Source organism: Ailuropoda melanoleuca, chromosome 7, assembly GCF_002007445.2.
Source record: "Ailuropoda melanoleuca isolate Jingjing chromosome 7, ASM200744v2, whole genome shotgun sequence".
Lineage (NCBI taxonomy): Eukaryota > Metazoa > Chordata > Mammalia > Carnivora > Ursidae > Ailuropoda > Ailuropoda melanoleuca.
The window spans coordinates 109,846,135-109,861,940 of record NC_048224.1 but is presented as its reverse complement, the minus strand read 5'-3'; the positions used below and the strand labels follow the sequence as shown (position 1 = coordinate 109,861,940).

The 15,806-nt window shown below is 36.7% G+C and overlaps 1 protein-coding gene across 3 annotated transcripts in view; it reads left to right on the top strand.

Annotated features, from left to right (window-relative positions):
- Window positions 1-15,175, top strand: part of COMMD6 (COMM domain containing 6) — a 19,800-nt gene extending 4,625 nt beyond the window's left edge. The window contains exons 2-4 of one of the 3 annotated variants that reach the window (XM_034665299.1): window positions 7,012-7,166; window positions 7,433-7,585; window positions 14,572-15,175. In XM_034665299.1, coding sequence (XP_034521190.1) covers window positions 7,044-7,166; window positions 7,433-7,585; window positions 14,572-14,598 — 303 coding nt within the window. In that variant the 5' untranslated portion in view covers window positions 7,012-7,043 and the 3' untranslated portion in view covers window positions 14,599-15,175. Of the gene's footprint in view, window positions 1-7,011; window positions 7,167-7,432; window positions 7,586-11,622; window positions 11,828-14,571 lie in introns of those variants that run through there. The other 2 variants (XM_019807634.2, XM_011234330.3) reach the window with 2 other exon arrangements.
- Window positions 15,176-15,806: the final 631 nt, after the last annotated feature.

Genomic DNA, 15,806 nt, shown 5'->3' with positions numbered 1-15,806 from the left:
TTTTTTTTTTTTTTTTAAAGATTTTATTTATTTATTTGACAGAGAGAGAGACAGCTAGCGAGAGAGGGAACACAAGTAGGGGGAGTGGGAGAGGAAGAAGCAGGCTCATAGCAGAGGAGCCTGATGTGGGGCTCGAACCCATAACGCCGGGATCACGCCCTGAGCCGAAGGCAGACGCTTAACCGCTGTGCCACCCAGGCGCCCCTGTTTTTTTTTTTTTTTAAGATTTTATTTATTTAACAGAGACAGCCAGCGAGAGAGAGGGAACACAAACAGGGGGAGTGGGAGAGGAAGAAGCAGGCTCCTAGCGGAGGAGCCTGATGTGGGGCTCGATCCCAGAATGCCAGGATCATGCCCTGAGCTGAAGGCAAACACCTATCGACTGCACCACCCACATGCCCCTATCTTCTAGTTGTTTTTGCTAAAATTTCTAGAAACGAATATTTCAGAGTAAATAGTTATGAGAATACATTTTTATGTCAATATTAAATTTATTGACAAAGTTATTTTCAGCCAGTGATGTTTGCCCCGGTTTAGTTATTTGTGTGTAATAAACTACCCAAAACTTAGTGACTTGGAATAACAGTTTAATGATCTTTCAGTACTCTTGTGGGTTACCCAGGCTTCGCTAGGTGGTGGCTTCTACTCCCTGTCATCTAGGAGCCTAATTGAGCCAGAAACTCAGAGGGCTCACTCACATGGCTAGTGATGATATTGACTAAGAGCTAGCTAGAGCTGATCATTGGAGTGACTTGGTTCTCCCTACATGGCTGTTCACCTTAGGGTAGCTGGGTTTCAAGAGGCAGAGTCCCAAGAGCCAGTATTCCATAAAGAAGGAGGCAGACACTCCAGTTCTCCTAAGGCCTAGGCTCAATGATTCTTTTGCTATATTCTGCTGGTCAAAGCAATCACTGGGACAACTCAGATTGCTGCGAAGGGAAAACAAGCTCCATTTAACGTGAGGAGTGACATGTACATATAGGGAGGGGTGATACTAATTGTTGGAAGCTATCTTTGGAGACCAGCTACCACATGCTCCAGAAGTTCCAAACATATTAGTTCAACAAATATTTATTTGAACTTTTTTAAAAAAATATTTTATTTATTTATTTGACAGAGAGAGAGAGACAGCCAGTGAGAGAGGGAACACAGGCAGGGGGAGTGGGAGAGGAAGAATCAGGCTCTCAGCAGAGGAGCCTGATGTGGGGCTCGATCCCTGGATCCTGGGATCACGCCCTGAGCCGAAGGCAGACACTTAACGTCTGAGCCACCCAGGCGCCCCTTTATTTGAACATTTGAACCAAATGTTGTAGTAGATTCAGTAGTAAACTAGATGGATAATGCCCTTGCTCTTAGGAAGTTTGAATTTCCTTGGGGAGATAGGTAATAGATAAGTAAACATGATAATTTCAGGTAATGATGAGTGCTATTGAGAAAATTAAAAAAGCAGAGTATGGATGAAGGTACCAGTAAACAAGATGAAGAAGGCTAATGACTTAGCAAATGTTGTATACTTGCACTAGAGTAATATGAATTCTCAAGTAGAAATTTACTAATAAGTCATGCCTTAATCAATTTCCACATACAAACACAAAGTATAGTATAGCAGTGTCCAATAGAACTTTCTGTGATGGTGGAAATGTTCTATGTTGGCACTGTCCAGTATGGTAGCACTAGCCAGATGTGACTGTTGAGCACGATATGTGACTAGTGCAACTGAGGAAGTTACATTTTTTATTTTATTAATTTAAATAGTCACATTTGGGTAATGGCTACTATATTAGACATCTCGGGTCTAGCATGTAGAAGATGATATTCTTATGCCATCCTAGACCTATTTACTTTCTTGACCTACTAGAACTTAATTTAATTCCAAATAGTAATGTTGGAGCTAGGTATAATGAAAACTGCATAGAATAAGGAATCAGGTAGATTAGGGTTGGAATAGCAGCTATACTAGTTTTGTATCCTTGGGTGAGTTATTTGGTCAGTCTTTTCCTCATAGTATTTTTGAGAAAGGTTAATGTGCGCAGAGTACTTAACATTTCTTCTATTGGCAAACTTCCATTTTAAAAAGGAGAGAACATAAAAGTATTTTATGATTCTAGCAATAAAAATTACATACAAAGACTAGAAATAGGAAAATAGTTTTTAGGATGGAGTAATGCATGATTGTTTTTCTAATATTTTGTATTTTAAAAAATAAAAAATATAAACTGAAATGGTCTTTATCAATATTTTTCTTTATGGCTAGTTTTTATGTGATGTTTTTATGTTAATGCAGCTACCATATCAATTACTTTTTTAAAAGATGTTATTTGAGAGTGTGTTTGTGTGTGTGTGTACGCGCACGTGCACGTTTGCACACAAGTCGGGGTAGGGGCACAGGGAGAGGGAGAAACAGACTCCCCGCTGACTGTGAAGCTGGACATGGGGCTCTATCCCAGGACCCTGAGATCATGACCTGAGCTGAAGTCAGATGCTCAACCGACTGAGCCACCCAGGGGCCCCCAGATCAGTTAAATTTTTAGTCACACTACAAGTGTGACTGACTATAGCTAATTTCTTTGTTTACCTTTTAATCTATATTTCTTTTGAGATTATTTTTCTTCTTTGTAGTCATTTTTTTAAGACTTTATTTATTTATTTGCCAGATAGAGAGAGGCAAGCAGAGGGAGAAACAGGCTCCCTGCTGAACGAGGAGCCCAACGCGAGACTCGATGCCAGGACCCTGAGATCATGACCTGAGCCAAAGGCAGACACTTAACCCACTGAGCCACCCAGGCATCCCTCTTTGTATTCATTTTACTTTGGGATGTTATATTTTTTCACTACTAGTTTTTTTTTCTCTGTATATTTTCCTTTTTAAATCATTTTCTTAATTCTACAAGAGTTTAGAGGCTATATTACTTCATTCTTAATATCCTCCATAATGATAGTGTGATCTGTTCTGATTTTTCTCTTTTATTCTTTTCTTGTTAAAATCTCCAATGTAGTTAATTCCTACTTAAGGCTTAACCACATTTATTAGAAAATTTGCTTTTAGTTCACATTTAAATGTCAGTTTGTTTTAGAATCATAAACTGAATCCCAGCTGTCTTTTACTTGTGAGTACTCATTTTGCACAGTGAGTGTGTGGATGGTAGCTCTCCCTCTTTCCTCACCTGATAGTTCACCATTGTAATTTTTCAGCAGATTCCACCATTGTGTTCCTTAATTGATTTTCTGCTTGAAATGTTCTAAATAATCCAGAGTTTTATTTCAGACTCAGAGTCAAATAAGTAATGATTTTTTCTACCATTTACCTGTAGATAGTAAAGCATCAAGAAATTGTGCAGGCTGAATAAGTTTAAGAAGTGCTCTGAATTAAATTTTTGGATATCACCATTGATCTACTATAAAAATGATCTCTCTAATCACGAACTCCCTTAGATTCTGTTCTTGCATTTTAAGCCACTTATTGAACATTCCTATTTAAATATCCTCTAGCCCCACTTGATAATACCTTTGGACTTAAAATATATAAAATCTGATTGGTAACATGATATCAACATTCTCCCCCTACTCTGTACTCGAATTTTCATAGTTGTCTTTGATCTCCCATAATTGTGAAGAAAACCATCAGGGCCTAATGATTCATTCTTTAAGGATCAGGTTAATCCTACTAGTTACCACCTTAGTTCAGGCACTTAAAACCTCATACCTGGATGATTGTATTCTGCCACCAGAAGAATATTTTTTAATCAATACTTTCATATCCTTACTTTTACTGAAAAAAATTGAATGAGTTCCCATTGCATACAGGAAAAGTTTAAGTGTTTTCACATATTTTCCATAAGATAAAGTATATGAGAATACTTTGAAAACCTCTGAAAACTCACAATTTGAAAAAAATTATTGGCTTCATCTCTTTTTTTCAGCTTTCTCTTCCATACTTCCTTACAGGAGCCGTCCACCTCAAGGCAGTGAAATGCTCTCTTCTACCAGATATTGACTCTCTCCATCTCTAGTTGGTTCAGCTTAATATTTATTAAGCATTTATTCTTTGTTAGATGTATATTTCTGGAATATATAAAGAAAATACATTTTTGTCTCAATTTCAGTTCTGTTTAGTCTTCAAAACTGAGCTGAGAGCTTATGCTCTCTGTAAAGCATTCCTTTGATCACTGTAGTCTACAATAAGTTTTTCCTTTCAACCAGAAATGTGGTTTGTATTCACTGCAAAAAAAAGTACATTACCATGGACAGCTTAATGAATAATTTTAAAGTGAACATCTTTGTAACCATAATCAAATTCAAGAAATTCAAGTACCCCAGAAGCCCACCACATGCCCTTCCCCAATGAAACCTCTCCTCCCTCCTCCCTAGAGGTAATGATGATCCTTTTGTGATAATCACATTCTTGCCTCTAGTTTTCCTACCTGTGTATGCAGCCTTAAACAATATTGTGTTTCCTGTTTCTCAAGTTTAAGTGAATGGAATCACATAATTTTTGACTTGTTTCTTTCATCATTTTGGTGTTAAGTGTAGCTGAAGTTCGCTGCTGTACATATTTATCTATCTTACGACTGATAGACATTTGGGTGGTTGCGGTTTAGGACTACTATGAATATAGCTTCTTTGCTGTGCAGAAGCTTTGAGTTTAATGTAGTCCCACTTGTTTACTTTTGCTTTTGTTGTCAGATTCAAAAAATCATCACCAAGGTTTCTGTGTCAAGGAGCTTACCACCTACGTTTTCTTCTAGGAGTTTTATGGTTTCAGGTCTTACTTTGAAGTTGTTAATCCATTTTGAGTAAATTGTTGTGTATAGTACAAGATAGTGGTCAAGTTCCCTTCTTTTGCATGTGGCTCTTCACTTTTCCCAATATTATTTATTGAAGATACTGTCCTTTCACCACTGTATATTCTGGCCTCCCTTGTCATAAATTAATTGACCATATATGCATGGGTTTATCTTTGGGCTCTCTGTTACGTTCCATTAATCTACGTGTCTCTTTTCATGCCAGTGCTATACTTTTAAAATTACTATAGCTTTGTAATATACTTTGAAACGGAGAGCTTGGTGTCTCCAGCTTTGTTCTTTCTCAGAATTTGCTTTGGCTATTTGGGGACTTCTGTGGTTTCATACTTATTTTAGGATTTTTTCTATTTCTGTGAAAAATATCTTTGGAATTTTGATAGGGCTTGCATTGAATCTGTATTGAGTAGTATGGACAATTTTTTAACAACATTAATTCTTCCAATCCATGAGCACAGGATATCTTTCCATTTATTTGTGTCTCCAATTTTTTAAAGATCTTATTTATTTGAGAGAGAGAAAGAGAGAGCAGGAACGGGAGGAGGGGTTTGAGGAAGAGGAGGGAGGGGGAGAAGCAGATGCCCCACTGTGCAGGGAGCCTGAGGCAGGTCTGGATCCTAGGGTCCTGGATCGTGACCTGAGCCGAAATCAAGAGTCAGATGCTTGACTGACTGAGCCACCCAGGCACCCCTCTGTTTTCTTGAAATGTAAAGTTAGCTTATTTAGTTGAGACTTTTCTTGTTTCTTGAGGTAGGTAGGCATTTATCGCTGTGAACTTCCATTTGAGAACTGCTTTTGCTGTATCCCGTAAATTTTGGTGTATTATATTTTCATTTTTCTTTGTCTCAAGGTATTTTTAAAATTTCTCTTTTGATCTCTTCTTTGACTCATTGATTATTCAGTAGCATGTTGTTATGTCACCACATATTTGAGAATTTTCTAGTTTTTTTCCTTGTAATGTCTAGTTTCATACCATTGTGGTCAGAAAAGATGCTCGATAGGATTTCAATCCTCTTAAATTAAGACTTTCTTTGTCTTAACAAATGATATGTCTTGGCAAATGTTCCATGTGCACTTGGGAAGATGTGTATTCTGTTGTTTTTGGATGGAATGTTCTGTAAATATCTGTTAAGTCCATCTGTTCTAACATATTGTTTAAAGCTGATGTTTCCTTATTGATTTTCTGTCTGGATGTTCTATCCATTGATGTAAGAGGGGTATTAAAGTCTTCTGTTGTACTGCTGTCTGTTTCTTCCTCTTGGTCTGTTAATATTTGCTTTGTCTATTTAGGTGCTCCTATGTTAGGTGTGTAAATATTTACACGTTATATCTTCTTGTTGGATTGAACCCTTTTTCATTATGTAACTTGCTTTTTTGTTTCTTATAACATCGTTGTTTTAAAGTCTGTTTTTTGTCTGCTGTTAAGTGTAGCTACCCCAGCTTTCTTTGGTTTCCATTTGCATGGAATATCTTTTCCCATCCCTTCGTTTTTAGTCTATTTGCCTTCTTAGCTCTAGAGTATGTCTCTTGTAGGCAGTATATAGATGAGTCTTATTTATAAAAGATCCCAAGTTTTTAAAAAAGAGGTTTATTAATAAGCAAAGCTTTTTGCCCTATCAGCATTAATTTGATAGCAAAATGTATCAATCAACAGGTATTTTTTGTGAGCACCTGTGTACCATTTACTTGTTTAAGCTTTGAAAACAAGAAACAAAATTCCTCCACTCACCATCTTGTTTTAGTTAGCATCTTTTAAGAGCTGCATTTATCCAATCCTGTTTTATGCCCCAGCAACATTGAGCAACCATTGATAGAAATTAGATTAAAAGAATTAAGGCAGCTAGTAGTCAATAAGCATGTAATCTTTGGAGTCAAACAGACTTTGGTTTCAGTTCTGATCACAGAAATGTGTGAACTTACACACGTTATCTAAGCTCTCTGAAATTCAGTTTTGTCATCTGCAAAATGGAAATAATAGCCTATAATGTCATGATGATTCAGTGAGGCATTTAATACATGTAAACTACATAGCATGTCACCTGACAGGTGTTCATCATCAACAGTGATGAAATCTAAAACCACCTTATCACCCAGTGCTTATGCTCGTGTATGGCTTCAGGTCAAGGACCGTGGTGAGAGAGGAAACTGGAATGGTTCCCATGTGGGTCCCAGTCACATACAAAGATGGTATATAACTCATCTTCCATTTTAGGATTTTGGATTGTGGAATGCGAGGGAGCATATATGGAACAGAAGAGGGAGGGAGAGAGGCTACTACAAAGCATTTGTAGTCCCCTTAAATGCTGGAGCAAAATGAAGGGCAAACCAGCAGTACCACATCTTCCTTCTACTTCCATTATACATCTGGTAAAGATGGTGTGTGCGTGCGTGTGTGTGTTTTACTGTTGTAATTATGACAGTGTTGTTTTCCAACTCTGTTTATATCCCATATTGCCTCTCTCCATTTTCATTCGATTTATTATTCCCCTGGCAATATTAAAATGAAGATACTTTCTTTTACTGTGACTGGCATTGAGACTAAAAGTTCAGTGTGAGAGCAGTAAAATTGAATAAATATCTGCATTCATGGCAGTGTTATTACCAACGTATTGTTCTATAATGTTTCATTACAGCTTGTAGATTTTCAGTGGAAGCTGGGTATGGCCGTGAGCTCAGACAGTTGCAGATCTCTTAAGTATCCTTATGTCGCAGTGTTGCTGAAAGTGGCAGATCATTCAGGCCAAGTAAAGAGCAAGTCCTTTGAAATGACAATTCCACAATTTCAGGTTTGTGACTTCACTCATTCAATTGTAGTTCGTTGTTCTGTAACTGCTACTTAAACATGTATAAAATCTTTCTTAAGGAAAATTTTAATTGTTTTTGCTTACAGTTGTTTTGATGTGCTTTATATTTATTAGTACACACAGAAGATCTGAATTTATTTTCTTTGGGAATTTGATAAGTTTCAATATTTTCAATACAATGCTGAATTGGTGTACTGTCACATTTGATCACTTTCATAGTACTCTGTGAATCTATTTAGAAAATTTTCACCTTCTTTGGCAGGAAGATGAACTTTGCATTTAACTGTTTTACTCTTATTCTTTTTAGGCTTACTATTCAAGAATGATAAGCTAAATGAATCTTATCTTTGAACAGCGTTGACCCTGAATTTTTGACTAATAATGTTTATAAAATGCTGATCAGAGTACCAGTACTTGATGGTAGTTTTATCAGTGAGAAGTTTGAGTAACTCAGTGGTTTCTATGTAGAGTCATCTTATTCATATTATCATTTCTACCTCTTTTCTGTAAGCAAGGAAGGAAAAGGGGGGATGAGTGAAAAATTAGACTTTCTTTAAAGGTACATTCAAGGAAATGTTTTATCATTGACTACTTTAACTGGCCTTAGAGTTTTGTTTTTGTTTGATTGCTTTGGTGACTGTATACTTAAGAATCCTCACAATAGTTAGTACTCTAAGAAAACTAAGGTACTCTAAAAACAACAAGAACAACAACAACCAAGTGATGCATTGGAAATATGAGAATTCTTTGTAAAACTAACTAAAAATATATTGGTCCTAGGCTTCCCCTTTAAGAAAAGCTTCTCATATGCCTCTTTAGGATGCTTTTGATTTCTTCTTTTACAAACTATACTCTTTCCCTAGCTTTATTGAGGTATAGTTGACAAATAAAAATTGTATGTATTTAAGGTATATGATGTGATGTTTTGGTATTATGTATGCATTGTGAAATGATTACCACAATCAAGTTAATTAACATATCCACCACCTTATATGGCTACCATTTTTATGTGTCTGTACAGTAAGAACACTTGAGATCTACTCTTTTAGCAAATTTCAAGTACATAATACATTATTTTTTTATTATTAGCATACAATTATTTGTTTCAGGGGTACAGGTCTGTGATTCATCAGTCTTAAATGATACACGGCACTCAGCACAACATATACCCTCCCCAGTGTCCATTACCCAGCTCCCCCATCCCTCCCAACCCCCTCCCCTCCAGCAACCCTGAGTTTGTTTCCTGAGATTAAGTCTCTTATGGTTTGTTTCCCTCTCTGGTTTTGTCTTGCTTCATTTTTTCCTCTCTTCCCCTATGATCCTCTGCCTTGTTTCTTAAATTCCACATATCAGTGAGATCGTATGATAATTGTCTTTCTCTGATTGACTTATTTTGCTTAGCATAATACTGTCTAGTTGTATCCACATTGTTGCTAGTGGCAAGATTTCATTTTTTGATGGCTGAGTAATATTCCATTGTGTATACACACACATCTTCTTTATCCATTCATCTGTCGATGGACATCTGGGCTCTTTCCATAGTTTGGCTCTTGTGGACATTGCTGTTACAAACACTGGGGTGCCGGTGCCCCTTCAGATCACTGCATTTGTATCTTTGGGATAAATACCCAGTAGTGCAATTGCTGGGTCATAGGGTAGCTCTATTTTCAACTTCTTGAGGTCCCGCCATACTGTTTTCCAGAGTGGCTACAGCCACTCTACAATACATTATCATTAACTATAGTCACCATACTATACCTTAGGTCTCCAGAACTTATACATCTTATAACTGAAAGTTTGTACCTCTGACCAACATCTCCTCATTTCTCTTACTTCCCAGCCCTGGTAACCACTGTCTACTCTCTTGTTACTATGAGTTCTACTTTTTTAGATCCCCCAGACAAGTGAGATCATGCAGTATTTATCTATCTGGTCTGGCCTTTTTCATTTAGCGTGTCTTCCTAGTTCATTCATGTTGTCAAAAATAGCAGGATTTCTTTCTTTTTAAAGATGAATAGTATTCTATCATATATATATATATATATATATCATATATATATATATATATATATATATATAGACACACACCACATTTTTTAATGCATTCATCTGTCAACACACAGGTTGTTTCCATACCTTAGCTACTGTGAGTAATGCTGCAAAGAACATGGGAGTGCAGATACCTCCTTGAGGTAGTGATTTTATATCCTTTGGATATATACCCAGAAGTAGGATTGCTGGATCATACGGTAATTCTGTTTTACAAATTACATTTTAAGGGTTTTTGTTCCCTTTAAATTCTTTTTTTTAAATAGATACCACTGCTTTCAAACAAAAACCTATGGTCACAGATTCAACCTTATTAGTGCTAATTAGTGTCCTGGAAAGAATTAAGACTTGGTCAAAAGGAAATATACTATATTATAATGTGTGTGTGAGTAGCCTTCAACTGAATACAAAGACCAAACCAATTTCAAAATAATAATAATAATACAGGTTTCATTCCTTTATATAATTCACAGTCTTGGGCCAATTCTTATTTTTCAGTATAGCATTCATGCTCTCTGATTCCACCTCTAAGAATTTTTTTTTTCCTATAGGGAAAGAATCACAGATGGACAAATCTTTTAAAGGTTGTTTTTACATGGCTTTTAACCAAGAACAGAACCTGTTAGTTACATTGCAGGACTGAGAGCATAGCAACATTTTTTGAGCTTTTAATTTATCTTTCTTATAGCTGAAATTTTGACCATCAGTATATAGTTTTAAAGAAATAGTTACATCTGGCTTCATTCCATAATGAATTTACATATAAACTAAAATGAAATATATACATTTCTAAGTAGCAAAAAGAGAATTAAAACCAAATAAGAAAAATGCAAATATGTAAATCATCAGAGGGTATCCTAATTGCTGAGGTTAAGTTTCAAGTGTGACTCCTAGTTCCTTGCAGGTAGAGAAGAAAGGGAAACAGAATTTGTTTGTTTCCTTTCCTGGAGATTTGGGAAATGGAAAATAAAGATGACTTTTATAGGAGAACAACCATACCAGCTCAATTTTCAAATGAAAGGGAAATATGCTTCTACCATATAAGCCATTGTCAGTGTTGGGTCTTTCTTATTATAACTAAACCCATATCTTGAAGACAGCTTCTAGCATCCTGAAAAACAGTCTTTCACGGATTTAGAGTGGTTTGAAGCCTGGAAACCAAGCTTTTTTTAAGAGCTACATGCTGTGGGTGCCTGCATGGCTCAGTCGCTTGAGCATCAGACTCTTGATTTCTGCTCAGGTTGTGATCTCAGGATTGTGAGATTGAGCCCCGTGTCGGGCTCCATTCTCAGCACGGAGTCTCGTTGTCCCTCTGCCTTCCCTTCTACCCCTCCACCTGCTCTCCCTCTCTAAAATAAATAAATAAATAAGTAAATAAAATCTTAAAAAAAAAAAAAGCACGCTCTACCAACTAAGCCAGCCAGGTGCCCCCCCAAACTGTCATTTTAGTTTTTATCTTCATTGCCTAGTACAGTGTTAGTTATTTAATAAATCTGGTATGATCTCAGAAGAACTTTTTTTTGTGTGCTTTTAAAAATTTTAGTTATGAGGGGCGCCTGGGTGGCACAGCGGTTAAGCATCTGCCTTCGGCTCAGGGCGTGATCCCGGCGTTATGGGTTCGAGCCCCACATCAGGCTCCTCCATTATGAGCCTGCGTCTTCCTCTCCCGCTCCCCCTGCTTGTGTTCCCTCTCCCTGGCTGTCTCTATCTCTGTCAAATAAATAAATAAAATCTTTAAAAAAAAAAAAAAAATTTTAGTTATGAGCTAATTATCCAACGCTACTGTGTGTGCTTGTGGTACCAAATTGCACCTGTTTTTTTTTTTTTTATAACTTTCCAATAACAATAGGGATAGAAACATTAACATACAAATTTAATGTCATTTGGCCTTTAGTGGTCAGGTGTAAGTAAAAGAACTACTTATATATCCTCTAAAAGCTAAGTTAATACTATTTTTCCTTTTTCTCCAGAATTTCTACAGACAGTTCAAGGAAATTGCTGCAGTTATTGAAACTGTGTGAAAACTGATTACTTGGTTGATAAATTACTACCATCATCCTAAAATCATGGACTTCACTTTCTGTAATAAAACTGTATAAGATCAAGTGATATTTATTGAATGAAAATTGTACTTTTGTTTTTCCATTTTTAATAATAAAATCAGACAAACAAGAATTAAATAGTAGTGATCAATGCAAAACTTTGTGAATGTACTAAAAGCTACTGAATTGAACACACTAAAGGGTGAAGGCTGTGTTATGTAAATTATATCTCAATAAAAAATCAGGCAAACTGTTGAATGATTGATACTGAAAGCAACACAAGTTTATGTATTAGACCTAAACTTACTAATAATTCTACCCATTTTATAAACAAAATCTCTTATGGAGTCCTATATATAAACTATATATAAATTTAAAAAGTAGCATTTGATTACAATAACCTTACAAATTCAATTTTCTAATATTCACTTATGATAATAGCAATCAATGACAAGACTGAGCCTGCTGCTTCTCAAACATTTGGATCAGGTTAGGACCAACCATTGCTGCCTTCTTATATTAGCCAGCCATTTAGTTGTTTCTGTTATTAATATTTGTAGGAAGTTCAAATACATGCATGGAGATAGAATAGTAAGATTTATTTTGAGTTCTATATATAACTGAGTTAACCTGGTAGCACAAATTATTTTGTTAGATGATTTCCATTGAATTTAAATTTATAAACAGGTTATTAAACTATTTTATAAAACCACAGCAAAGAACACTATATGGCATTGCTTCGGAATAAACAAATAGATCACTGGAATAGACTAGGTGGCCTAGAAATAAATAGAGCCAGCCATTTGGGACATGGATGGTTTTTCAGTTGGGTGGGAAAATGTGATTTATTTAATAAATTATACTAGCACTCACAACATATGCAAAAGTAAATTCCAGATGGATTAATGCCTTTAAAATATAAAGACTGGAAGTTTTACAGAATATTTATGTTCACTGAGGCTTAGGCAGACAGCAGCTCCGCAGCTATAACATACAACATAGGTATATTTGAAATATAAGAATTAAAAAATTGTATGTGGAAAAAAAACAGGTCATTAAAAACAAATGCTAGCTTGATGTGTAAGTTGGTCTGGAAAAAATATTGCTTTCAATGTTTCAAGTAGGAAGAGATTTTATACAAGAAGTGAGATGTTCACTAACCTGTCATACTGAAGGAAAGAGTCAATAGAAATTATTGCTGGCTTTTAGAAATCCAGTGGTGCAGGAAGGTCAGTGGAAACCACTGCCAATAAATAATCTCTGCACAATGCAGGACATACCTGGAAGCCACCGTGCGTGCCATTTCTTCCGTCTGTCAACGTGTAATGAAATAAAGGCTCCTTGTTTTCTTTGCCTTTCCTAATTGCACAGCAAGAATGCCTCTTAACTGGTGGAAGTTAAACCAGGACCCTGCTGACAAAAAGAATCTGGTCAGTTCAGTTTCTAGTCTAGCACTGAGAGGGGAGATTTAAAAAAGCAAAAATGGTGCTGAGTATTCTTACTCTGCTGACAGAAATAGGAGTTACTATGGTCCTTATGCAAAGTGATGACACACAGTATAGAAATTTCATAGTCCAGAAATGTCAATCCAGAAATAAATCTTTTGAAATAAAGTTACCAGTGCATAAAGATTGGTTGAATGCCATCCATTTCCTCTGTTTGGGCCCACAGGAAGACTGAATTTTCCAGCTGCCCCTTGCAGTTAGGTAAGGACCTCATGATTGGGTTGTAGCCAGTGGAATCTGGGCAGAAGCGTCCTAAGCCACATCCAGTTTTCGTCATAAATCCTTCTCATCTTCTGGACAACAGACATATGAGAAAATGCCCAAATCACTAATCATCAGGGAAATGCAAATCAAAATCACAATGAGGTATCACTTTACACCTGTCACAATGGCTAAAATCAAAAAGAAGTGACAAAGATGTGGAGAAAAAGGAAGGCTTGTGCACTGTTGGTGGGAATGCAAATTGGGACAGTCATTGTGGAAATCAATATGGAAATTCCTCAAAAAGTTTAAGAACACCACATGATCCAATAATTTCACTCCTGGGTATTATCCAAAGAAAATGAAAACACTGGGGCCCCTGGATGGCTCAGTCGGTTAAGCATCTGCCTTCCACTCAGGTCATGATCCCAGGGTCCTGGGATAGAGCCTGTTCCTCCCTCTCCCTCTGCTGTTCCCCTTGCTTGTGCTCCCTTGCTCTGTCACATAAATAAGTAAAAAAAAAAAAAAAAAAAAAAAAAAAAAAAGAATGAAAACACTAATTTGAAAACGTATATACCCCTATGTTTATTACAACATTATTTACAGTAATCAAGATATGGAAAAAACGGAAGGGTCCATCAGGAGACAAATGATTAAAGAAGATGTGGTTTGTACACACACACACACACACACACACACACATCATGCAGCCATTAAAAGGAGATTGTGCCATTTGTGACAATGTGGATTGACCTAGAAGATACTATGTTAAGTGAAATAAGTCAGACTAAGAAAGACAAATATATGATTTCACTCATATGTGGAATCTAAAAAATATAACAAATTAATAAACAGCAGAATCAGACCTGTGAATACAGGGAACAATCTGATGGCTGCCAGAGGTGAGGGGAGTTGGGGGATGGGCAAAATGGGTGAAGGGGCATGGAAGATACAGACTTCCAGTTACAGAATGAATAGGTCACAGGAATAAAAGGCACAGCAAATGGAATACAGTTAATGATATTGTATGGTGACAGATGGTAGCTACTTGTGAGCATAGCATAGCATAGAGACTTGTCAAATCATTACGTTGTACACTTGAAACTAAAGTAATATTGTGTATCAATACACTCAAAAATTTTAGTTAAAAAAATCCTTTTCATCTTCCAAGCTCTCACATCCTTGCTGCTGGAAATGAAGCTTTCTAAGAACAAAATATAAGATGGATCCCTGAATCACTTTTGGAAGCAGACACCTGGCATGCAATGACAGCCTAACTTGCATCGGACAGTGGTATGAACTAGAAGCAAACTTTTATTGTGGTGAACTGGTGAGATATTTGGAGTATTTGTCATAATACAACTGAGCCTAAGTTTGAATAACACAAGATACATGAATGAAGATTTTTATTGTAGCATTTCCAGTAGCAAAAATGCAAAATAAAGGAAAGAGTGAATACCCACACTTGGCCTATCTATGCTCTAGCACATCATACACCTACTACGATTTGCCTTTGAGATATTATCATTATGTATTTTTATGTCTCATAAAATGATGTAAAAATGCATTCATATGTATTTGAATACTTAATGGAAAATTACATGTGTATGGATGGAAGCCTACCAGCTTCTAAGCTACTAGTGGGGAGTGTGTCTGGAGAGGGGGAGGAAGAGCAGGTTAAAAAATTTCTTTTGTTGGGGCGCCTGGATGGCTCAGTCATTAAGCATCTGCCTTCGGCTCAGGGCCTGATCCCAGGGTCCTGGGATCGAGCCCCCACATCAGGCTTCTTTGCTGGGAGCCTGTTTCTTCCTCTCCCACTCCCCCTGCTTGTGTTCCCTCTCTCGCTGGCTGTGTCTCTCTCTGTCAAATAAATAAATAAAATCTTTAAAAAAAAATTTCTTTTGTTGAAGTCCGTGATTCATGATAAATAATTGTGGTTTTTAAAAAATACCTGAAAATACATGATTTTTAAAAATAAGTATGCTTCTGAAAAGTTCTTACGCTTCTTTTTATGGTATAACGTTTTCCTATTTAATTTAACAAATGCATAGTGTTTAGAAGCAGGATTATTTGTGAAGTGCCTCCCTGAAGCAGGATAGACAAACCTGAAAAACATCAAACGTAGGCCTAGCCATGCTTTAGAAATGGTGAGCCCCACTGGGTCTAATGTTATGGCTGGCGCTGCAGCAAGAAACACCTCTTATACCTTTGTTTCCTCTTCTGATCTTCCATGCTGGAACTTCATGTCTTCTTCACACCGTCAGCATTTCCACAGGTCTCCTATGTGAATCCACTTAGTCTCTTTCTCCTCTGCCAGGTAGCACACTGCTAAGAGGGGCCCAGGTTCACTGCCTGTTGCTGCCCACCTGTGTACTCAGAACTCACCTGCTTAAAGAGTTAGCCAGC